The following is a 24,103-nucleotide window of genomic DNA, read 5'->3' on the forward strand; positions in this document are numbered from 1 at the left end:
CATCATCATCGCTGTGGCTGTTCTTGTCGTCATCATCATCGCTGCTGTGGTTGGATTCAAGGTTTACAGAAAGAGGAACGGTGAGAGAGACGATCAGAGACACAGTGTTGAGGAGCATTTGCTTTTAGGCTTTGAGTTGATGCTTTTATCCAGAATGAGACACTGAAGCAACTTTCACCAGTCACACTTATAAAATCATATTTGCTTTTATTCTGCATTTATTGTTTAGTGACATTTTACTTTTAGACAATTCTGTGATTGTTTTGCGCTTGAGACACTTAAACGTAGTTAGTTGTTTCTTCAGGCTGTTGTTGAAAGTTGTGGTGGAATTTTGTGGATTTAGCCCATGTGAGAAATCAAAAGTATCTTGAGCTTGCTTTGTGATTAAGTATTTATTACTAACTAGAATATAGAAAAATGATAAAGAATACAGAGATCATCAGCACAAGCCGTAAGCACAGACAGAAGTCAAATGACTACAATTCAGCTGAAAAGGGACAGAAAGTTCCTTCCCCCAAAAGGAGCAGGAAGATCTGACAAAGTTTCTATGGGGGACGAGGAGCTTTTATACATCTCTGAAGGTTCGAGGAATGCTAACCAGATGTTTCGGGAACCTCCACGACCCTCTTAGTGGGACCAAGTCAATAATTTTGACAGACAGGAAAACACAGGAGAAAGGTAAATAGAAGAACATGATATGGTCTGCCCAAGCCACATATGGATTTCATCGTAGACTAGGTCAGGTCACGACTTTCCCAAGAAAGGTCACATACAAGTTCTTGAGACTCTCACAACATGCACCTCAACAAATCCTCCCCCGACATCCCTCTCTTTTTGTCATTCTTTGACAACTAAGAAATCAGGAAAACGTTAAACAATCAATTCAAAATCAAGAATGAAAAATTAAACATAAAAAATCGTAGAACATACATCATTAACTCAAAGTACATGAGAACATTTACTTAAACCACCAACACATAAAATATCGTCCAGTTACACACAATATTCACATTCGTTGTCCCTGTCAAGGCTATCCGGATATGGTGGAGTCCATTTCTGAACTAGACGCTGCGTAGTAATACTCATGTGTTCAACTGATACATAAGTACTGACAACCTTACTTACAAAGAGCTTTAAAACAGTTACAATTAGGGTTATAATAATTACAGACAAAATGATGCCCCCTAGTTCCCATGGCAGTTCCTAGAAGAGAGAAGTTCCCCATGATCCAACCCATGCCTGCATTTCCCCAAAAGGATTCCATCCGTGGTCTTCGAGCGATTCCTTAATGCCTTGCTCTGTGTCTGCCACCACATCATAAACTGCGATGTTGCAACAGAGATGTAAGTGCAACATTCACTGTTAATTATCTTGCATACCCCGCCTTGTGAGGCCAGAACGAGGTCCAGAGCCCTTCTATTTTGTAATACCATGTGTTTGATGTCATTTACTTCCTTTTGCATTTCGGAAAGTGCTATTGAAGTCTTATTCCCGTGTCTTTCCAGTACTGTTGAGAGTGCCATTATTTCCTCCTGGCTCCTGTAGGTGCCATAGGACGGTATTAGTATGCTCAAAATCCTTGAACCTATTGAAATGGCGCGTTTATGACGTACGTGGAATGGAGCAAGTTCCTTGAGTCAGCCTGTCTAATTAGGGGTACAAGGTATGCTGAATAGCATTTCCCAGTATCTGACTTTTTATGAAGGTTCCCTATGACTGGAACACAGCTATAAGCAATGTTGCCACAAACTAAATAAACCTGCTCCGGTAAAGCGAGATCTTTGGATTCAGTGGTAAAGCTGATAATATCATAACTACAGTCACTCGTACCGAGATGAAATCCATCCAGAGCACAGAAGTTACAGCAGCTGACGTTGGTTAAGGGATGGACCGGAATGGGAGGTGCTGGTTTGGTACAATCTCTACTCTGAGGTCTAGTTGGGATTAAGGTTTACTACAATTATGTCTACTCCAGGTTGAGTGTGTGACTTTAAAATCATTTGCCCAGGGGATGCCCTGTATGCCCATCTCCAATCGAATAGTTGCTGTATTTGGTATGAGTACATGCAGGTTTTTTAACACCTTACTGTCCGGTGTGCAATTGGTCTCCCGGAGAGTCATTTGCACTTGATATCGTAACCGCTGATAGACATGTCTTTTGTAATAGGTTAATCTAAGCAACATCACTTGATTAATACTGTCTATTTTCACGATTGAACCGCTAAACTGCAAAACGTACAACCTTCCACCCTCATAGGCAACTGTCCTTTTCGCTATTGTCGCCGTTTGCGGTGGAGGAGTGTAACAGTCTTTATCATTACTCACAAATCGATGAGATAGCTCAGGCCACCCCTCGGCTTCCGTGAATGGAACAGGAACCAGCATAGGTGCTCTAGATGAAGTGGGCATATGCTGACATATCCAACAATTAGACATTCCTTTCGTTAGCAAGGTCATTCACAATAGTCAACGCAATATTGTCATGCTCGTACGGTGGTGTACGGGTTGGAAGTTCTCTTAACTGTAGGCTTACTTTGCACGCATACTGCCAATCCAGCCGAGTGAAGTGGGCTGGCTCCGTCGTACAGTCTGCAAGTTGAGCCCACCAGAACGGGTATTCCCAATTTGTGTCATATTTAGGACTTAGAGTCACTGTGCAAGTGTCGTTTGTCCTAAAGTCCTCTGAGTTCAGGACTGACCAGTGACCTAAGTGCGGCGTGCTCAGCCGTAACATGTAAGCTTTGCAACCCTCCTTTCCACACCCCCCCTTTTGGACATTTGAAAGAGATCAACCTTTGCCTCCAAGTTGCTTTGGTGGGGGCTGTTCTGGCCTGCGGGAGGTCATGGCCTGTGGTTTAACGGCCTCGTAAATTATTTCAGGTGGTACTGTTTTAGGCTGTGTCTCACTGACACGATCGTGGTTTACTGCACCAGAATGGTGGATCTGCTAAATCAAATGTTCCGTGCACCCACACAGTACATACTCTATCTCTTCTTACCCCGGGAACACACACAACTTCAATTACGTGACTTTCTATTTTAACCTATGCATCATGTTCGATTGTGTAGAGCAAACACTCGTCTCGTCGCATTGTTTTGCTGGACAGTGGAAGCTTATTTTCCGTTCCTGAAATTCTCTATTGGAGAGGTGGAGAAGGCTGGAATCCGTGATCTTCACATAAGGGGGTTGTAACTCATTGACTGTGAGGGAAAACAGCACAAATGTGGCCAGCGTCAGGAATATGCACATGTTCATTCTCAGGCTCCAACCATGCTTCCTAAGTGTCCTTTGGCGCTGGAGATCTGTCTTTTATCGCTTTTCTCCGGGTGGCTGCCGTCCTTGCTGTCTCTGCCGTCTCTGCCATCTCTACCGGGCTCGTTGGTGTCTTGGAACACTGCAGTGGGGGAGGGCTCTCCACCCTGCAACCCCTTAACCGGAACCAGATGGAGGTGCTCCTTCGGTGCAGGTGCAGTGCTGAAAGTGAGGGGGAGAGGTTAGCACAATATATCAGCATGCTCATTTATAGCAGTGCACATTCCCCCTTTGCCCACGTGATATCTTCCATGAGACAACTTAGCATAAATGTGGAAGAGAGCATGTGGCAAGCAACGCCCACTGTCTGGCCCTGTCCAGATTCCGCCCTCAAGAATGGCACCAGATCGTTTCCACAGGGAATGCTCCTGTGCACCGGCAAGAGACTGAAGTGTGGGAAGATCGGCATAAGGACTAGGATCGGTCGGTGTGGAAAGCATTTGAGTGAAGGGGAAAAGGAAGCCCTGTGAGGCTGCCTTCTTTGCCGCTGCATCCGCTTCCCTGTTTCCTGGCCGCCGCCTGTTTCGGGTGAGTGAGAAGCAGAGCCGTCCACAAACAGCTCAAGATCTGCATTGGGAAGAGCTGTGTCCAACAGATCAGGCCTCGACACAATCATGAGGCTCTCCATCATCTGCAGTTAGAAGTGTAGCTGGGTTAAGGACATCGCATCGTTTGACAATTAGACAATTAGATTTGACACATTAGGCAGTTCTAACAATGTCGTATGACACCTGAACCATCTCTGAGCAGAGAGGTGAGAAATCTTCTGGGCATGTAAGATATGGGAGACAGCATGTGGGACCATAAGTGTCACATCACAGTAGCCCATAATGTCATATGATGCTAAAATCTCTCTCTCGGCTGCCGCCACTGCTCGCAAACAGAGAGGAAGACCCGAAGCAACAGGGTCAAGTTTTGAGGAGAAGTAGGCAACAGGCCTAAGTTCCCCTCCATGAAGATGACACAAACTGATGTCATGTAACAGTCCTTCTGGTCTATGAACTGAGTGTACGGTAAGTCGGGTCTCGGTAGGCCCAAAGTCGGGGCCTGTGATAAGGAAGTCTTTAAGTCCTAACAAGCCTTTTCAGCTTCAGTCAGTCAGTTTGTAATGCGCGCTGAGGCCTTTATCATGGACCATGAACGAGAGAGGTGCCTCTCTTTCCGAATAATTTGGGATCCACTTTCTACAGTATGAAATCATCCCCAAATAACTCATCATTCGTTTTTTTTTTTTTTTTTTGGTACCAATTGAATTGCCCCAATACGTTTGGGAGAGAGGGATATTGCCCTCAGCTGTGATCACATGTCCCAGATAAGTCACTTGTTCTAGAGCAAATTTAAGTCATTTTAACTTTTAGTGGAAGAAATAGGTTAAAAAACTGAGATTGTATCTGCTGGGAGGAAGCTGTTAGAACACTAAACACATTCTCTTTGCTTTTTATTTCAGCAAATATAATTTAGCAAACGCTCTTCTGCTTCTACTGACGGCTCTGAGCTCTCTGAGGAACTGAACCCTAAACCTTGAAGTCGGCGTCCTGCACACAGTGAGTAGCTCCACGTGGACATGAACTATTCACAGCTGCTGTTCCACAAAGCTGCCCTCAGTATGAGCACAAGGAGCTTCTCATGTAAAGAAGTCTTTTGACTTTTTCTACAACAAAGGTGCAGTTTGGTTCCGTGAGACGTGAGATTATTAAGAGAAAGACACAGAAAGCTTCACATCAGCTCCTCAGATAAAGTCTAATATTCAAAGCTCTTACATTAACTTCTAGGAACTCACTAACACATGTTTATCAAAATGGAGTCAAAGTAGTTTGTGCTAAATGATTTAGTTTTCTCTTTTATGTATTTGTTTCTCTCTTTAGGTTTATGGGTGAATATTGCTCTGGATCAGGGGTCCCCAAACTACGGCCCGCGGGCCGCATACGGCCCGCCTCCACATTTGACCCGTCCCCCTGAACAATATAGAGACGGAAAAAAGGCTAATGGTTATGGTAAAATGGTTGTGTCATACAAGTAATTACGACTGCTCGACGGATCGCGGTCCCTTTAAATGTTCTGTTGTTGTTGATGACGTAGAGCCCGTTGATAGGGAGATTACAGGGCTGCGCCATCTTGTTTTTTCATCCGTTGTGAAAAATAAACGAGACACACGCTTGTTCTCAACTTTCTCTGTGGAATGCAACTTCCACAATAATGGCAACGGTGTGGTAAGGGAAAAATTGATTCAGAATGCAGGGTATTTAACCCGCAGTGGACACATAATTACTTTTTTGTTCAGTTGAAAGAAAAGGCTGTTTGTCTCGTCTGTCAAGAGACGGTGGTGGTATTCAAAGAATACAACCTGCGCCGACATTATGAATCCCGTCACAAAGACAAGTATGCTAGCCTGCACGGCCAAATGCGAGCAGAAAAAATGTGTAAGCTAAAAACTGGACTGTTCGCTCAGCAGACTACATTTGTACGGCAAACTCAGCTGAACCAAGCATCAGTTCGGGCCAGCTTCCGTGTTGCTCAGCTGATAGCGAGCTGCGGTAAATCTTTCACTGAAGGAGAGTTTGTCAAGAAATGTTTGAATGTTGTCGTGGAGGAGGTCTGTCCCGAGAAGAAAGATGTCTTTAATGCCGTGAGTCTGTCGGCAAATACAATTACCCGACGTGTTGAAGAAATTGGGGGTAATGTGTATGCCCAGCTGCAGCAGAAGACTAAAGATTTTCAGTTTTTTTCATTAGCACTGGATGAAAGCACGGACGTGCAGGACACCGCGGAGCTTCTTATTTTTATTCGTTTAATAGGACGCATGAACCGGGAGATGGAGGAATGGGGTCTCACCGCCCTGCTACAAGTACACTGCCTAATTCACCAGCAAGCGCTGTGCGGCAAAGTGTTGAAGTGGGATTCTGTCATGAAGGTTGTGGTATCGTGCATAAACTTCATCAGAGCTAATGGACTTAAACACAGGCAGTTCCAACAATTCCTGTCTGAACTGGAGTCTGCGTACGGAGATGTGCTGTACCACACAGAGATCCGATGGTTGAGCCGCGGCAAAGTTTTGAGGCGTTTTTACGAGCTGCTACCTGAAGTTAAGTTTCTTCAGTCAAAAGGCAAAACAGTCCCAGAGCTGATCGACCCAGCATGGAAATGGCACCTCGCATTTTTAACAGACGTGACAGAACTGCTGAACGGCCTTAACTTGCAGCTACAAGGAAAAGGGAAACTCATTTGCGACATGTATTCCCACATAAAAGGATTTGAGGTGAAACTACGGCTGGTTTTGGAACAAGTGAAAAAGCACAACTTCACCCATCTTCCTGCTACCCAAAGCTTTTCTGCAGAGAAGCCATCTGTCGCGTTCCCAGGTGAAAAGTGTGTGGAAGCACTGAAAATGCCGAAGGCGGAGTTCGGTGTACAATTCCGTAAACTACATGTTCATGCAAAAGAAATCCGTCTTTTTCAGAACCCTTTTGTTGCCGACATCGATGAAGCCCAGCCTTCGTATCAGTTTGAGCTGGCCGAGTTACAGAACTGTGATGTTCTGAAAGACGCATTCAAGCCCAACAGTCTCATTGACTTCTATGCCGCCCTCCCAAATGACACCTACCCTAACATAAAACAACACGCAATGAAGATGTTCACACTTTTTGGCAGCACGTATATCTGCGAGCAAACCTTTTCACGCATGAAACTCCTGAAAACTCCAACGAGATCAAGATTGACAGATGAACATTTGCATCAGTGTTTGAGACTGGCTGTGACTAGAATGGAACCGGACATTCAACTTCTCTCCAGCCAGATGCAGGCCCACAGTTCACACTGATGAACACACAGTACATAGGTGAGCTCACTTTTCTGACTTATATCAGTCATTCTGTGTATCCACAAATGTAATCATCTATCTATCATCCATCTAAAATCTATTGGGATAAAAAGCCATCTCCACAACCATACTGGTATTGAAATGCATTGTGCTGTATCACTTAGTTTGGTTTCTTAGCCTGCTTGCTTTGTGCTTTTCAGAGGGAAGTTGGAAAAGAGAAGGGAAAAGTTCTGTGGCCCTCACTGTAAAAAGTTTGGGGACCCCTGCTCTGGATCAACAAGCGATGCTCCACATTCTTCTCCACAAACTGTCAATTTATAGCTCATTCATCTTTCATTTAAACGTCTGAATCAGGGTTGGTGAACATCTGGAAACTGTGAGGAAACATCAATAGTCACATTTAATAATTTGGATAATTTGGTTTTAATAAAAAGGTTGAAATGAAATAAAACGAGGATGATTATTTTAGGAGACGTTCAAATCAATGAAAGCATCAAAGTGCTCACAGACTAGTGTGTTCATCTCCAAAAAATCCACCATATTTACTCTTTGATACTTCTGCTGTTTGGGTTGAATCATTGTTGGTAACAAACGTGTAAAAATACACACACACGAAATATAGACATTTATTTTCCAGTTGTGTAAATAGTTTGCTTGTGTTCTTTACAGTAGATTTAATTCAACAGGTTGAAGATATAATAATTTGTCATTTAGGGTTTTGTAAATAAATCAGAGTATGTTTATTGGTTCATAACGTCTTTTGATCCGTTTTAAAGTATCATATTATTTAAATTTGGGTTTGAAGCATCCGAGCACACTGACTGAAATGTTATTGACTATTTCTTGCTGCTGTTTTGGATCAAGGGATGTTTTCCTTCTTGGTTTCATTGAACAGTGATGCTCTGAATCACTTCTTGTTTTGTAGATGAAGGTGGAATGAAGTTGCTCCATTTCCCCTTTTTGTACCTTTGTCCTGCTGTTCAATAAATGAATGATGTTTGTGTGTTGTTGTGATTCCATGTGCTTCCCCTCTGTGACTGCAGCCACAATCACATGCATGTTGTTTCCCTTTGGACTCTAAACGTCGTGTTCTTCACTTCACTGGTTTAAAGCATGCTGGGAGTTGCTGCAAAGGGAAGACTCACATCGCCTGAGATCATTTTATCGTAACAAAATAACATTTGTAAATCCTGCGTCTTATCAGCACATGTTGTGGTCGTAGTATCTACAATGATCTGAATATTCAGTGTTCTCTGTTGTCTCTGAGGATAAATGGACGAGTCTTTGACCTGCAGACGTCCAACAAAAGAGCAAGAAGAGTGAACATTTTAGGGGCAAAGCAGTGATTCTTCACAGATATCTGAAGAGGGTTTTACTTTTCATAAGACAAGAAACCATGAGACGCATTGATTAAGACCGTCCTCATCAACACGTGTGTAAAATCATTGAACAGGACATTTATTAAAGAACACTAGCAAGTAGGAGCAGAGTTGAAACAAGTTGTGTGTTGAGTTGCTGCTCGGAGGTCTGCGTCTCAGCCCTCTGAATCTTAATACTTGAGATAACACACACACGTTATGCATGAAGGTGGAAGGTCTGCGTCTTAGTCTCCCAATTCATGACATATACACATGAGACCTGCGTCAAGGCTTCTCCAAGGTCTGCGTCTCCGTCTAGTTGAGATAACTAATCAATATAGAGTTGCAGGATTTCAAATTCAAACTTAGTGTGCAGTTCGAGCATACATACATTTTTTAATGTGTGTCTTTGAGCATCAACATCAGAAATCTTGAACAAGATCATTACAACACTGTGGTGGCGGGCGTGAGTTGGCTCAGCTGCAGAGGGGACGGAGAGGGGAGGAGGCATGATTGGCCTCAGGTGGAATTTATCAGCGTGTGTTCTGCCTTCAGTAGGGGTTACGGCAGATACCGACTCCAGAGGAATGTGGCAAAGCGAGGCGGGCAAGAAGCTTCAGGCAGAGATCTAGTTGTCATAAACTGTGTGTCACACACTAGACACCAAAACGAAACCCAGCGGCCTCATCAGGTGATTCCCAGAAGCGGCACAGAGGGAAGAGCTGTTCGTGTCCAGCAGAGGCGCTCTGGGACCGGTCCCAACTCCTGAAGGAGGTTCAGCCATAAAGGCCTCATGAACTGCCAGAGACAGAAAGTGGGAGAATAAATCAGGTTGCATTCTGGGAAGATTTGTTGTGATTCTCTGCTTCTGTCTGTTCCAGAGAATAAATGTTATATGTAGAATTTAGGTTTATAAAACAATTGATAGCCTAAAATAGAAAAACATATATTTTCCTTTTTTCACCTCCATGTGATAAAATTATAAGTTGTGTGTGTGTGTTTTACAGCGAGGGAGGCGTGTGGCTCAGTGGCAACTCAAACTAGCATGTTATAGGTTTTATTTGATGTGTATCTCAGTCTAAGAGCTTTTCAAAACACTAAAGCGACGTGTCTTTCACAGCTTTGCTACATTTTATTCCTTGTAACAAAGGAACGATCTCCTATTGAATGATGACTGAAGACAAAGCAGTGAGACTTCTGCTCAGTGAAGTTTAGGTTCCTTCTTTTGCTGTGAACAACATTTAATTTGCAGACAAAGCTAAGAAACACAAGTAATTCAAACAGTGAAAACAATAAAACCATCGGACAGTAATTCACTACACACAAAACGGAGAAAATCACGTAATTCAGACGTGAGAAACTTCACTGAGAAATGCTCTGATTAGATAATCAGATTACAGCAAGGATCATGTCTTGTCTCCCTTTAATGGGGTTTAATCACTTCTCTTTGCTGTATTTCAGTACCATGAAACACAACAAGCACGACTGATAACAGCAGCTTGTAGTCTGACTTTCAGTCAGAACAACTGATAACGTTCTCAGTCAAACAAAGATCCTTCGTCGTATATGATTGTGATATTTTACTGTGCACTCACTCTGAGCGGTCTGATGTAAATAACAGCAGCATTAGTCTCAGGTTTTATAATAATGTTACACATGTGTAGGGTTGTATTTTAATGCCACGTATAGTTAAAAAGGGTCTAAAATAGTTGTTAACAAAGACAGACAGTCCGTCTGTCCAATCAGAAGGGTCCGTCCTCTGCTATAAGGCCCTACCCTTTCCGTAAGAAGTTAATTCCGTTGTGTTTTGTACTTCAGGGCCACCGTAGGTCTCCCATTTCCAACGCTGCTGCAGGTGCCGGCTTTGTCATTTCCTCCTGAAGGGTGTCCTCCAGCATCCTCCCGAGGGGGACAACTTTGGAGGCAGGCACATTTTCCTCTGCCGACAGCTCTACAGTGGATCATAGAAGGGAGACAGCAAAGAAAGGCACCCTCCAACAATGTTGAACTCTTTGGCTGTTAGGAAGGGGATGTCATGTTGTAACCCAGCTAACGCTGCTCCTACTGGCTGACTTTCCACTTCTTGCATTAGCTTCATGTTTGGCATCCCCAGATGAAGTGTAAGCTTATCCTTTAAAGATACAGATGAGTAGGCCATTAAATCACTGCAGTAGGAACACAGACAAACTCTTAGAGTTAAAGGAAATTGTAATAAAGGGAAAGCGCATACCTTAGCAGTGGTGCTGCTTCTAAAGAAGCCCACCAGAGAGCACAGGCTGCTGGTCAAGTGCCTTCTTCACTATCAGATTCAGCATGTGTGCAACGCAAATATGGTGCCGAAGCTTCAGCTCTCTCACACAGGCAACCATATTGGGAGCATCATCAGTGAGCACACATGTCACCTTATTGGCAATTCCCCACTCCTCCATCAGGGCTTTCACACAAGCTATATTTTCAGCAGTGTGTGATTGGGGGAAATGCCCTGTCCTAACAGCACTGAACTGAGTGTGGTTTTCTCACCCACAAAATGGCACGTTACAGCCAGGTAGGCATCCATATTGCCGCCGGCATCCGGAGTCGCCGGCGGCTCAAGGGCCAGATCCCAGACGGCCCCCAGATCACCAACAGGGGGGTGGGAGAGGTCCATGGGATGGGAGTCAGGGTTGCCCGAGTCGGGGAGCGGGGACTGGAGGCGTCGGCGTCTGGGGTCGGGGCCTGGAGTCTCGGGGCCGGTACTGGCTGAGTCAGGGTCGGGGCTGAGAGGGTCGGGGCTGAGAGTCTCGGGGCCAGTAATGGCGGGGTCGGAGCTGAGTCTCGGGGCCGGTAATGGCGGGGTCGGGGCTGAGTCTTGGGGCCGATACCGGGGTCGGAGGAGCTAGTCGAGGAGCGGGAACGGGAGATTGCTGCGGCGGCCCAGCGGAAACGGGAGGTCGGTGCTTCCTCTTGCCAGTGCTCCTACTGGGATTTAGGAGGTCCCGGAGCTCGAGGCAGGCGAGCTGATAGCTCCTGGGGCCGAATACAAATTTTGTCTTCCGCTGCCAGAACGGGCTCCTAATGTCCATGTAGTTAGGTCCATCGTCTGGCAGCGGGTCTGCGGAGTCCTTTCGTGGTTGTGTCATTCTGTCAGGGTCGGGTAGGAAGGCAGGACTCAAACGCAGACGTGGAGTAACGAAAGAAGACTTTAATAGTCAAAAGGGCAATAAAGAAAAGGCCAGCGGGCAAAAACACACACAGGAACGGGGCAAAAAGGAAGACAGGAAGAGGGGGCAAAAAGGCAGGCAGAAACGAGGAACATCCAGGACAATAGACAGTGACAAGAGACACAAGGCTTAAATACACTAGGAGGTGCAGGTGATTGGACACAGGTGGAAACGATCAGACAATTACAGGGGATGACAGGACCGGGCAGGTAGTGAAGTTACCCAGGGAGACAAGAAGCAGAAAACTACAAAATAAGACAACAAATGAAACCACACCGTGACACTTGGAGATAAGGAGGAGGACCTTTTCAAACATTATAACATAAGTAATTGAGTACGCTTTTAATTTTGTTTGAACTGCATGTCTCTGTAGCCTTCCCACTTGGAGATATGGCTGTTTTAATACACCAGCCTCTGCTATGCGTTGAAGTACATGGTCACCCTGCATTCCCTAATGCACATCACCCTGAAGAGCTTGAGCTATGCATTTTATACATCCTAACACCTTCTAATTTCCTTTACAAGGATGTGGAGAACCTCGACGTAGACCTGTCGCCTGTGCTTTGCTGATGGGAGTGATCTATGCCCTTAACCTTAGCTATCCCAAGCACTTGAAATTTACCTTTGAGGTATTTCAGAAGCTATGTCTTCAGCTCGATGGACAAAAAGCCAGCTCTAAAGTAACAAAGTACAGTATTTTCTAGAGTAGACTTGATCGACCATGTGTGAGGGAGGCTCACATCACACGCACTCACACAACTCGCTTGTTATTTTTTTCTGAGATAATATTAATACCTATGTAGCGGTTGTACTCTTTCTTGCGTTGTGTTGTTAAAATCACCACCAGGACACGGACCACATTCGGCTCGTATCGGCCGTTTATTGTGTGACGTTAAGACACCTGGCGAACACCCAGAAGTTAAGTCCTCAGAAGGAACCTCGTGGCATCATAACAGTTATACACCCTGCAGCAGACTAACTTTTTAGCTACAGGGTGTCGCACCCACGTCCGCAGGGACCCACTAGAGGGCACCCACGTGACACCTTTGATTCTGCCTATAGTTAGGGCTGGCTCAGGTTAGTCCGGACCAGCCCTTAGTTAAGCTGCTATAGGCTTAGAATGCCGGGGGAATTCTTAGGACACACCGAGCTCCTCTCTCACGCTCTCTTTCTACCATAATTCAAGTTTTATTAATGCACATGACTAATTCAGCTTCTTTCCGGGAGTTTTTTTTGTGCTTTCGCCCCTATCAGGTCTCCATAGATCGTGGTTCCTTCGGGACCCTGGTCCTGACACCTACCGTGGCCATGCTGACGCCTGCTGCTGCCATCATCATCATCATCATCATTATTTTAGATATTAATCATATTACTTTACTCATAAACCAACATTACCCTCTCCTAAAATCTCTGTGCTCTCCCTCCCCACAGGATTCTGTGGATGGTGGTTCTATCTGATGGTGGTTGCCTCTGCAGTGGTCCTGCTGTGCGCCTGGCTTACTACTCACAATTACTTGAATCATTTCTGTCATAGGAATTGCATGTATTATACATTGTTCATTCTGTACACATGGCATCCATTGTAGTCTGTCCATCCCGGGAGTGGGATCCCTCCTCTGACGTTCTCCCTAAGGTTTCTTCCCTTTTTTCCCTCTTGTAAGGGTTTTTTCATTTTTTGGGGAGTTTTTCCTGTGCCGATGGTGGGTTTCGGGGCAGAGGATGTCGTATGTGTACAGACTGTAAAGCCCTCTGAGGCAAATTTGTAATTTGCGATTCTGGGCTATACAAAATAAAATGACTTGACTTGACTTGACCCTGTCATGACTCTTAGCGATGGCAAGTGGAGTCAAACACCTGTTACACCTACAGTACTGAGTGAAAACCAAATCAGTGTAATCAGAATTGAAAAGAATGGCCTCTGTTCTCTGAGGGTGTTGGTGTTATTTTGAACTTGATATGCAGTGTCTCTCTTTGGAAATTTTTGCTGGAGTTAATCAGGAGGGTGAGTAGTCCGATATTGATGAGATAAGAGATGATGCAAGTACTGCCAAAGTTGATTGATAGAACTTCATTTGATGTTGAAATGTGTGCCTTTAATATACAGTCATCTGTCATCTTTTGTTTTAAATCATTTTCATTTGTTCATGTAAAAGGATGGTGATTCCATGCACTCTGTTTTAATTTTATTACACTTTCTCCTCATAAATATCTGAGTGCATGTTATTTTGTGTCTCAGGAGAATGTTGCCTACAAATGTGTGTTTTTGCACTTTCAAGAATTGTGCTACTGTTTATTCCAGTTACTTTAATTTGAATAAATGGCTCTAATTCATTTGAATAATACTGTCTGAATTTCTGTTCTTTTTGAGGACCAGGAAAGCGTCCCTTAGCTGCTGTCCGGTTGCATTCATGTTGACAAGTATTAAGTTCATATTACTTAGAAATGTGTTTTATTGTGGCCCAAAAGCTACTTCCCCATACTCAAAACATTGCTTTGAATTAATTGGCTTAACTTAAAAATTCTAGTGGAAAACAGTAACATATTTTTTTAAGTTGACCCAATGATTCATACCTGGAAAATCAGGATTGCATCGATGTTGTTAGATTGAGTTGCACATATTTATTGGTAAATTGATAAATTGAGTTCTTCCAATGACTTATTGAGTGCAGAGGAGGAGGATGAGAGGGAGAAGATGAAAGAGGAGGGTAAGAGACTTGACTGGCACGTCTTTTATATCAAGTAAGGAATCAGGAATCAGGAAACATTTATTAGCCAAAATATGTCAAACATACAAGGAATTTGTCTTGGCGGTTAGTGCGCGACAGTAGACAGACAAGACAACAGTGCACAAGTAATAAAATAAAGTGGCATGAAATGCTAATACAATGGGTTAGTAGAATAAGGCTAAGGCTATGGGTTAGTATAAAACAAGGGAATAAAGTTAAAAAAAAATTAAATATTAAAAAGTTAAAAAGAAAAATATTAAGCATAAAGTGCACTAACGAACATGTAACAGACAAGAGACAAAGTGACAAGTGACAAAGTGATGAATTGCAGTTAAAGTGGCATGTGCAGCATGAGGGGGAGTGACCGGTGGAGTGTTATAGTCAGGCAGTGGGGGACCGGGCTCTGTTGATGAGCCTGACTGCCGACGGGAAGAAACTGTTGGTGTGGCGGGAGGTCTTAGTCCTGATGGACCTCAGCCTCCTCCCAGATGCAAGGGGCACAAACAGTTTTTGTCCGGGGTGGGAGGGGTCGGCCGCGATCTTTTTAGCTCGCTTCAGAGACCTGGAAGCGAACAAGTCCTGGAGGGACGGCACATTGCAGCCGATCACCCTCTCTGCAGAGCGGATGACCCGCTGAAGCCTGCCCTTGTCCTTGGCTGTGGCTGCAGCGTACCAGACGGTGATGGAGGAGCAGAGGATGGACTCGATGATGGCCGTGTAGAAGTGGACCATCATCGTCTTTGGCAGGTTGAATTTCTTCAGCTGCCTCAGGAAGAACAACCTCCGCTGAGCCTTCTTGGTGATGGAGCTGATGTTCAGCTCCCACTTGAGGTCCTGGGTGATGATGGAGCCCAGGAAACGGAAGGAATCCACAATAGTGACGGGGGAGTCACACAGGGTGATGGGGGAGGGTGGGGCTCTGTTCCGCCGGAAATCCACAACCATGTCCACTGTCTTTAGAGCGTTGAGCTCCAGGTTGTTCTGGCTGCACCACGACACCAGATGGTCAGACTCCCACCTGTAGGCCGACTCGTCCCCACCAGAGATTAGTCCAATGAGGGTGGTGTCATCCGCAAACTTCAGGAGCTTGACGGACTGGTGACTGGAGGTGCAGCTGTTGGTGTACAGAGAGAAGAGCAGAGGGGAAAGAACGCAGCCTTGGGGGGAACCGGTGCTGATGGTCCGAGAGGCTGAGACATGTGTCCCCAGCTTCACGTGCTGCTTCCTGTCAGACAGGAAGTCAGTGATCCACTTGCAGGTGGAGTCGGGAACGTGCAGCTGGGAGAGTTTTTCCTGCAGCAGAGACGGGATGATAGTGTTGAAAGCAGAGCTGAAGTCCACAAACAGGATCCTGGCGTAGGTTCCTGGGGAGTCCAGATGCTGGAGGATGTAGTGGAGGGCCATGTTGACAGCATCGTCCACAGACCTGTTGGCTCTGTAGGCGAACTGCAGGGGGTCCAGGAGGGGGTCGGTGAGGGACTTCAGGTGGGTCAGGACTAGCCGTTCAAAAGACTTCATGACTACGGAGGTCAGGGCGACGGGCCTGTAGTCATTGAGTCCTGTGATCCTGGGCTTCTTGGGGACAGGGATGATGGTGGAGGCCTTGAAGCAGGCTGGTACGTGGCATGTCTCCAGGGAGGTGTTGAAGATGTCAGTGAACACCTGGTGAGACAGCTGGTCAGCACAATGCTTCAGGGAGTGAGGGGAAACGGAGTCCGGACCGGCTGCCTTACGGGGATTAAGTCTTCTAAAGAGCCGGTTAACGTCTCTCTCCAGAATAGAGAGGGTCGTTGCTGGTGGGGGAGGGGAAGGTGATATAGTTGAAGAGGCGTGAGCACCTGATGGGCTGGGGGAGGGAGGGGAGGGGGACTGCAGCAGGTTGGTGGAGCTGTGGGGGATGGGATCAGGACATTGTCTTTCAAATCTGCAGTAGAACTCATTGAGCTCGTCTGCCAGGCGGAGGTCATTCATGGAGTGGGGGGTTTTTGGCTTGTAGTTGGTGAGGTGTTTGAGGCCTCTCCAGACCGAAGCAGAGTCACTTGCTGAGAACTGTTGTTGGAGTTTCTCAGAGTACAGTCGTTTAGCATCTCTCACCGCCTTGCTAAACTTGTATTTTGCCTCTGTGTACAAGTCTTTGTCCCCACTCCTAAATGCCTGATCCTTCTGCAGGCGTAGTGTTTTGAGTTCCGCTGTGAACCAGGGTTTGTCGTTGTTGTAACTCACCCTGGTGCATGATGGTACACAGCTGTCCTCACAGAAGCCTCTGTGAACTCATCCAGACTGTCAGTAGCAGTTCTGAAAACATCCCAGTCTGTGCAGTCAAAGCACGCCCGAAGATCCTCCAGCGTCTCACTGGTCCAGTACTTGAATTCCCTCACCACAGGTTTGCAGAGCTTTAGTTTCTGCCTGTATGCAAGTAGTCAGTGTCCTAGGGGGTTGTGTTTGTGAGGGGAGGTGGGGGGCAGAAAGCTTCAGGGTCCTATAGATTATGACTTAATATAGAACCTGGAAAATCAGGAGGTAGCATGGAATTTTTTCTGTGGGAACCCTGTTTCAGCGGGGGTTAGGTTATATGGTAAATGAAGAGGGTCACGGGGGTACTGGCACAAGGGGGACTGGGATTAAAAGATGATAAAGATGAAGAGGCAGTAGTGGCAGGGCAGGAGGAGAGGGAAAAAGGGGGTGTGTGTGTGTGAGGGAAGGGGGGGGGCGTTGTGGTGGTGAATGGCAAGTCATTTTAAGCTTAGTTACACATATTTGCATTCGTTCAAGATTCTGTTGATGATAGCCTACTGTAAGACAAAGATGCAACATTCTATCTCTCCGGATGGCGGGCGAGACGCTCCGGTTAGCTCGCCACCGCATTTGTGTGCATAAACTACAAAATAGAACAACACGTGAACCCAAACCGTTTCGGTGAGGATGCAGTTTCACAGTTGGATTCCATGCAGTGTGCTTCCTCGGTCCTGGACTCAAAAGCGATGCAAGACTTGTCATCGTCTACCAAGTTGTTTTTCTCTGGGTCAAGTGTCCTGAGCTCTTCCAGCATTTCTACTTCGTCGTCATAATCATTGACGTCTTTGAGGATCTTTATGGCCGTATTCTCATTTGTTTTAATATTGACACACTTGGCTACTTTTCCAAAACCTCCTTCTGCAACAAACTCCAATACTTTGTATTGTACAGACTTGTTGCGGAGTATGAAAAGCTCTTTTTCCTGCAATGGTTTCGGTGAGGTTGGAGTTTCAGAGTTGGATTCCATGCTGGATGATTCCTCAGTCCTGGAGTTGTCCATGTTTGAGGAAACCTCTCCTGAGTCAGATAATTCCGTGTCGCTTTCAAAATCGCTGAGATATTGACATTCGTCTGAATCACACGCAGGGCAGACGACCATCAGGTCAATGGCAGCGTGTGTATATGGGCTTTTGTGAGCGTAGTCAGCCAGGTGACTCATGGTGACAAAAGAATGTTCCAAAGCTTGCTGAGGTGTTATTCTCATCTCAGCATCTGAATTAAGCAACATTTGAAGGAGATTCAAAAATGCCCTTGTGTCTTCAACTTCAACCTCCTCAATTGCATTTGAATATTTGTTTACTGCGTCAGCCAAATTTCCGATATGGTCAAAGTTCCTCTTTGACAATTGCAGCTGGTCATCATTTTCCTTCTTGTACTCCTCCGCTGTCTTTAGTCTCCATTGTGAATTGGGAGGGCAGCGTTCCCTCTTGAAATACTGGTGAGTGTCTTTTCCAGCATCTAGCAGGTGGTCTTGTGGCTGACCGAGCAGACAGCAAATAGTTTTCATTACGCCATATGTTGATGTTCCATAGAAGATGTTGTGGCCAAAAAACAGACATGCCAAGACACATCCCAGTGCCCACATGTCAATGGCTTCAGATATGGGGAGGCCCAAGGACACTTCTGGTGCTCGGTTTTGACAAGGTTGTACAATCATTCCTTCCTCTACTTCGGAAACTGGCATGGCCAAACCAAAGTCAATTAATTTCACCTTGAAGGGCTGATCTTGGTGGTTGACGAGCATAACGTTGTCAAGTTTCAGGTCTGTGTAAAGAATGCCGATACCCTTCAGGGCGTTGAATGCTACAAGTAGCTGACGGGTTATAGGACGGATTTCATTAAGAGTCAATGGTTTCTTTCTCTGTACCATCAAATCCCAAAGACTCCTGTCTAGCAACTCCAAAGCGATGCAAGACTTGTCATCGTCTATGAAACTGTCCATGAATCTCACCAAGTTGTTTTTCTCTGGGTCAAGTGTCCTAAGCTCTTCCAGCATTTCTACTTCGTCGTCATAATCATTGACGTCTTTGAGGATCTTTATGGCCGTATTCTCATTTGTTTTCATATTGACACACTTGGCTACTTTGCCAAAATTTCCTTCTCCAATAAACTCCAATACTTTGTATTGTACAGACTTGTTGCGGAGTATAAAAAGCTCTTTTTCCTGCAATGGTTTCGGTGAGGTTGGAGTTTCAGAGTTGGATTCCATGCAGGATGATTCCTCAGTCCTGGAGTTGTCCATGTTTGAGGAAACCTTTCCTGAGTCAGATGATTCCGTGTCGCTTTCAAAATCGCTGAGATATTCATGACATTCGTCTGAATCACACGCAGGGCAGACGACCATCAGCTCAAAGGCAGCTTGTGTATAAGAGCTTCTGTGAGCGTAGTCAGCCAGGTGACTCATGGTGACAAAAGAATGTTCCAAGGCTTGCTGAGGTGTTATTCTCATCTCAGCATCTGGATTGAGCAACATTTGAAGGAGATTTAAAAATGCCCTTGTGTCTTCAACTTCAACCTCCTCAATTGCATTTGAATATTTGTTTACTGCGTCAGCCAAATTTCCAATTCGGTCAAATTCCCACTCTGACAATTGCAGCTGGTCATCATTTTCCTTCTTGTACTCTTCCGGTGTCTTCAGTCTCCATTGTGAATTGGGAGAGCAGCGTTCCCTCTTGAAATACTGGTGAGTGTATTTTCCAGCATCTAGCAGGTGGTCTTGTGGCTGACCGAGCAGACAGCAAACAGTGTTCATTACGTCGTACAAAGATTCACCAATGAAGATGTCTTGGTATAAAAACAGAGATGCCAAGAGACATCCCAGTGACCACATGTCAATGGCTTCAGATATGGGGAGGCCCAAGGACACTTCTGGTGCTTGGTATGCAATAGGTTGTGCAATCATTCCTTCCCGTGCTTCGGAGGCTGGCATGGCCAAACCAAAGTCAATTAATTTCACTCTGAAGGGCTCATCTTGGTGGTTGACGAGCATAACGTTGTCAAGTTTTACGTCTGCATGAAGGATGCCGATACCCTTCAGGGCGTTGAGTGCTACAAGTAGCTGACGAGTTATAGGACGGATTTCATTAAGAGTCAATGGTGCCTCTCTCTGTTCCATCAAATCGTAAAGACTCCTGTCTAAACACTCAAAAGCGATGCAAGACTTGTCATCGACTATGAAATTATCCACGAATCCCACCAAGTTGTTTTTCTCTGTATCAAGTTTCCTGAGCTTTTCCAGCATTTGTACTTCGATGGCATAATCATTGACGTCTTTGAGGATCTTCATGGCCGTGTTCTCATTTGCTTTCAAATTGACACATTTGGCTACTTTGCCAAAAGTTCCTTCTCCAATAAACTCCAATACTTTGTATTGTACAGACTTGTTGCAGAGTATGGAGAGCTCTTTTTCCTGCAATGGTTCCGCTGAGGTTGGAGTTTCAGAGTTGGATTCCATACAGAATGATTCCTCACTGCTGGAGTTGTCCATGTCTGAGGAAACCTCACCTGACATTGTGCAGATGAGTCCTTGTACTGGGGGTAAAACGTTTTTTCAAAATTAGACAGATGTTCAACTTCAGCTCTCAGGAGCTCTGCACTTCTGTTATGTTCTGAGTTATGGAATGGAATGCCTTGCCAGATCAAAGGAAAGACTGATGAGATCAGATGACAGGCATGTAACCATGGAAACGTGATGACATCACACAGTGTGAAATGGTTGCTATTTATGCCATATATGGTTACATTGCAAGATCAAAGAGTGATGACATCAAATGACACTATGTCGGATGTCATCAAATGGTTTCTATGGTTACATTCCTGCAAAATAAATACTTTATTTTCTCCACTGTATCACACACAAAAAGGAGAACTATACTTGAATCTCGGAAATCAACAAAAATATCCCAAACCGCTATGAACACAATTTCCTTGTTATCTTTTTTTTAAAACGCGTGCATTAATATTTTTGATCCGTTATTAAAAAGTTAGCACTCCTTCACGCTGCGAATCAGAGTCAGAGGAGGGCGGGTCTCTTGGCGTAGGTTGGATTTGAAAGAATGGCGGAGGCAGCTTCAGACATAGATATTATATATAAAGGCCTTTGTATATAATATCTATGGCTCAGATACATCCGCCCGCGTCCAGCTCTGAACCGAAAGCGGATGCAAAAGTACCGACGAGAGTGGGAGGAATCACCGGGGATCGCAGCGTTATTTTGTATTGAAGGTGGAAACCCTACTCACTACTTTTACCACAACAACCTTTCTTTTATTAAATACATTTGATTTTAACCTTTCGATCACCGATGCCCTCTGTCCGTCCGGCGTTTCTTCATTTTGAACAGACACACACTTCATTTTATATTATTGTTACTAATGGCCCGACGATATGAAGCGCTGATAACAGAATAAACTACAGATCCCATAATGCAGCGCTTCAGCTGCCTTGCCGAGCGCTTTCCGTGGCGTTTCTGGCTGACATAACCGCTCGTCTCAACGCCTTAAACCTCCAGCTCCAGGGACGTGACCGCATGATCACTGACATGTATGACGCAGTGAAGGCATTTCAAGTGAAGCTGATTTTATGGGAGACACACATGCACCAGTGCAACTTGCCCCACTTTCCCTGTTGCCAACTAATGCGGCACAGCGGTGCTCCCAAATACGCACGTTGCTCTTTTGAGGGACAAAAAAATAATTTTGAGTTGTTTCGCAACCCATTTGCCGTCGACGTGGAAACTGCACCTGTGCAGATCCAGATGGAGCTGATTGAGCTGCAGTGTGATGGGACACTAAAGACAAAGTCCGACACTGTTTATTCACTCCAGTCCCGCAGCAATGTCCCAGCTCCGTCTACATCGAACCTTGTGCATGTTTGGTAGCACATATCTGCGTGAGAAGCTGTTCTCAGTGAAGACAAACAAAACAGCACACAGGAGTCGTCTCACTGATGAACCTTCAGTCCATCCTGAGAGTCTCCACAACACGGGACCTCGCGCCAAACATAAACCAACTTGTTGCCAAAAAAAGATGCAAAGCATCCAGCTCTGATAAAATGGCTTAAGAGCAAAGAAAACTGAATGTTTTGCATCGTTATTTGTTATTTCCGAAAAGCAAATTTTATTTATATTTCCAGGTTTTATTTTGTTTTGCAGCATGTTCATATTTCTTTTTCAGTAGAGACATGGACCCGCGTCCTCCTCCTCATGCAAATCACATGTTAACGAGTATCTTCACGGCCACGCGTTCGCAGTAAATCATTGTTTCTAACTTTATTGAGAATCAGGCACAACACAGCGACCTGCAAGCAGCGCAGCGTCTTTAATAAAGTGATGTGTGTCTTAATGCGATGCTTTAGAAATGAACACACAGGGATTCTGTATTTGTTCATGAAGTCTGAAAAGGGTCATTTGGGCAACGTTCTGATAACCGACCGCAGCCAGCGGGGAGAGAGCACCAGCGGACTGACGGCAGCCCCCCGCCCCGCACCCCCCTCCGCACCCCGGCCACACCGTCCACTCGACCACTAGAAATGGGTCATTTAGCGTGCGCGGTCGATCCACATGTCCCTTTATTGTTTTAGCGTTGCCTCTTTGATTATCGCCACCGTCCTACGAGGTGAACGGCAGCTCACGTGAACCGTCGCCACCTTCCCGTGATGAAATTGCGCTTTTATATATCTCCTGTCAAAATGATACAAGTTAGAAATATGAACATGCTGCAAAACAAAACAAAACCTGGAAATATAAATAAAATTTGTGCTTTTCAGAAATAACAAATAACGATGCAAAACATTCAGTTTTCTTTGCTCTTATGCCATTTCATCAGAGCTGGATCCAGCTCTGATAGGATCTCATACTGCATGAAAAGTGGGATTTTCGGCAGTATGCGGCACTGTAAATTGTCGTGGAATTTCAGGTTTGCGGCAATTTGCGGCAACGCCGAAAACTGCCGTAAATTGTCAGAAATTGATGTGGGCCTCCCTTGGCAGTTGTCCCCCCATGGCCCCCCTCCTCCTAATTCTAGGGGAGGCTTTGACATGTAAATGAAAATGCGGTGAGCTATACAAATGCAAATCAGGGTCGCAGAGGGAGTTTTAGCCCAGGTGACATTTTTTTAAAAGGTAAGAAAATCTCTGGTACAAATAGATCAGGCTCAGTAGCCTAATTATAGTCTTACATTTTAGCTTGAATTGATTAATTTATTACAAATATGCTAGATTACAGTGTACGCCATTAGCAAAGGCAAATGTTATGTAAAAAAGATACACAAAACAACTTCTTAGTTGGTTAGTTTTAATCGAGGTAAAATGAGCATTTCATGCAAACAACATTTGAATCAGCATGAGGGGTCTGCAGAGATCACAGTCTCCTAGAGCTCAACTACAGTGCATAGTGGCAGGACTACAGTGACCTTTTCTTTGGTCTTACTTAAATGCACAGAGGATGTATTAACCACACATCTTCTAGCAATGCGCTCAACTGGCAGAAATGATGCTGTATGACGTGTCTGTTCCCTGCAAGCCCCAAACTTCTATTGGCTTTCCATAAAAATGTCTGTCCGGGTGGAGATGAAGCCAGGAAACTTGTGCAAGAACATGTTTAAATGCCGTACCCTTTGACACAACATTAACAACTATAAACTGCTTTATAATGGCTGGTCGTAGTTCTGCTAGAGGGTCAAGGATGGGTTCCTCAAAACTGTTAGTGTTTCCACACCACTTAGCATGAACATATGCTGACCTTTATGCTCTGCATCTATCGATTGAGTAAGTTACATTCATATATGTTACCCGTTTACATGTCATGGCAAAACATTCAACCTCAGTGACACAAGGGTACATGTGATGATACATTGTCAACATTGCATGTCTGTCAGACTCAAGATTGTCTGGTGGAATGGAGAAAGAGGCACCACTGTACAGATTTCTAGGGAAAGTCGTTCTGCTGACACCAAAACACGGCTTTACATGAAGCATATCAGCTGTTTCAAAGTCCCAACCATTTGTCTTCCTAAAATACTGGTCCTTCCGTATAACAATAACCTCGTATGTGATTGGAGGACTCTTAGACTCCTCGTCCAATCACGTGTGAGGACATAGGCATGACTGATACAGCAGTACTTGCAAGACGAGCATACAAACAGACACGTGTGTTACTTTATTCAGAAGAACTGTATCTCCAGTTCCTTTGTTTGGTGTTTGCTGGTTCGTGGATAATGGCTGGACGACGTCTCGCGTTCAACTCGCCTTCAACTCCTCTCCGCGGTCACCAACTTTCGGCCAGTCCGCAGACAGACAGAAGAAGCTGCTGAAAGCTCTCAGTGGATCGTCTCGTCAACTCCAACAACAAACTGCCGATATCAACGAGCGGTTCGCTCCACTGGAGCGTTCGGGAC

The 24,103-nt window shown here is 45.0% G+C and overlaps 1 protein-coding gene across 3 annotated transcripts in view; it reads left to right on the forward strand.

The window, feature by feature from the left end:
- Positions 1–24,103, forward strand: part of LOC120826883 (uncharacterized) — a 315,723-nt gene that overhangs the window by 273,903 nt on the left and 17,717 nt on the right. The window contains exons 10-12 of one of the 3 annotated variants that reach the window (XM_078080735.1): positions 4,782–4,857; positions 5,179–5,202; positions 7,415–7,581. In XM_078080735.1, coding sequence (XP_077936861.1) covers positions 4,782–4,838 — 57 coding nt within the window. In that variant the 3' untranslated portion in view covers positions 4,839–4,857; positions 5,179–5,202; positions 7,415–7,581. Of the gene's footprint in view, positions 1–4,781; positions 4,858–5,178; positions 5,203–7,394; positions 7,582–24,103 lie in introns of those variants that run through there. The other 2 variants (XM_078080734.1, XM_078080733.1) reach the window with 2 other exon arrangements.

The sequence above is a fragment of the Gasterosteus aculeatus genome, chromosome 10 (assembly GCF_964276395.1).
Source record: "Gasterosteus aculeatus chromosome 10, fGasAcu3.hap1.1, whole genome shotgun sequence".
In the NCBI taxonomy this organism is placed as follows: Eukaryota; Metazoa; Chordata; class Actinopteri; order Perciformes; family Gasterosteidae; genus Gasterosteus; species Gasterosteus aculeatus.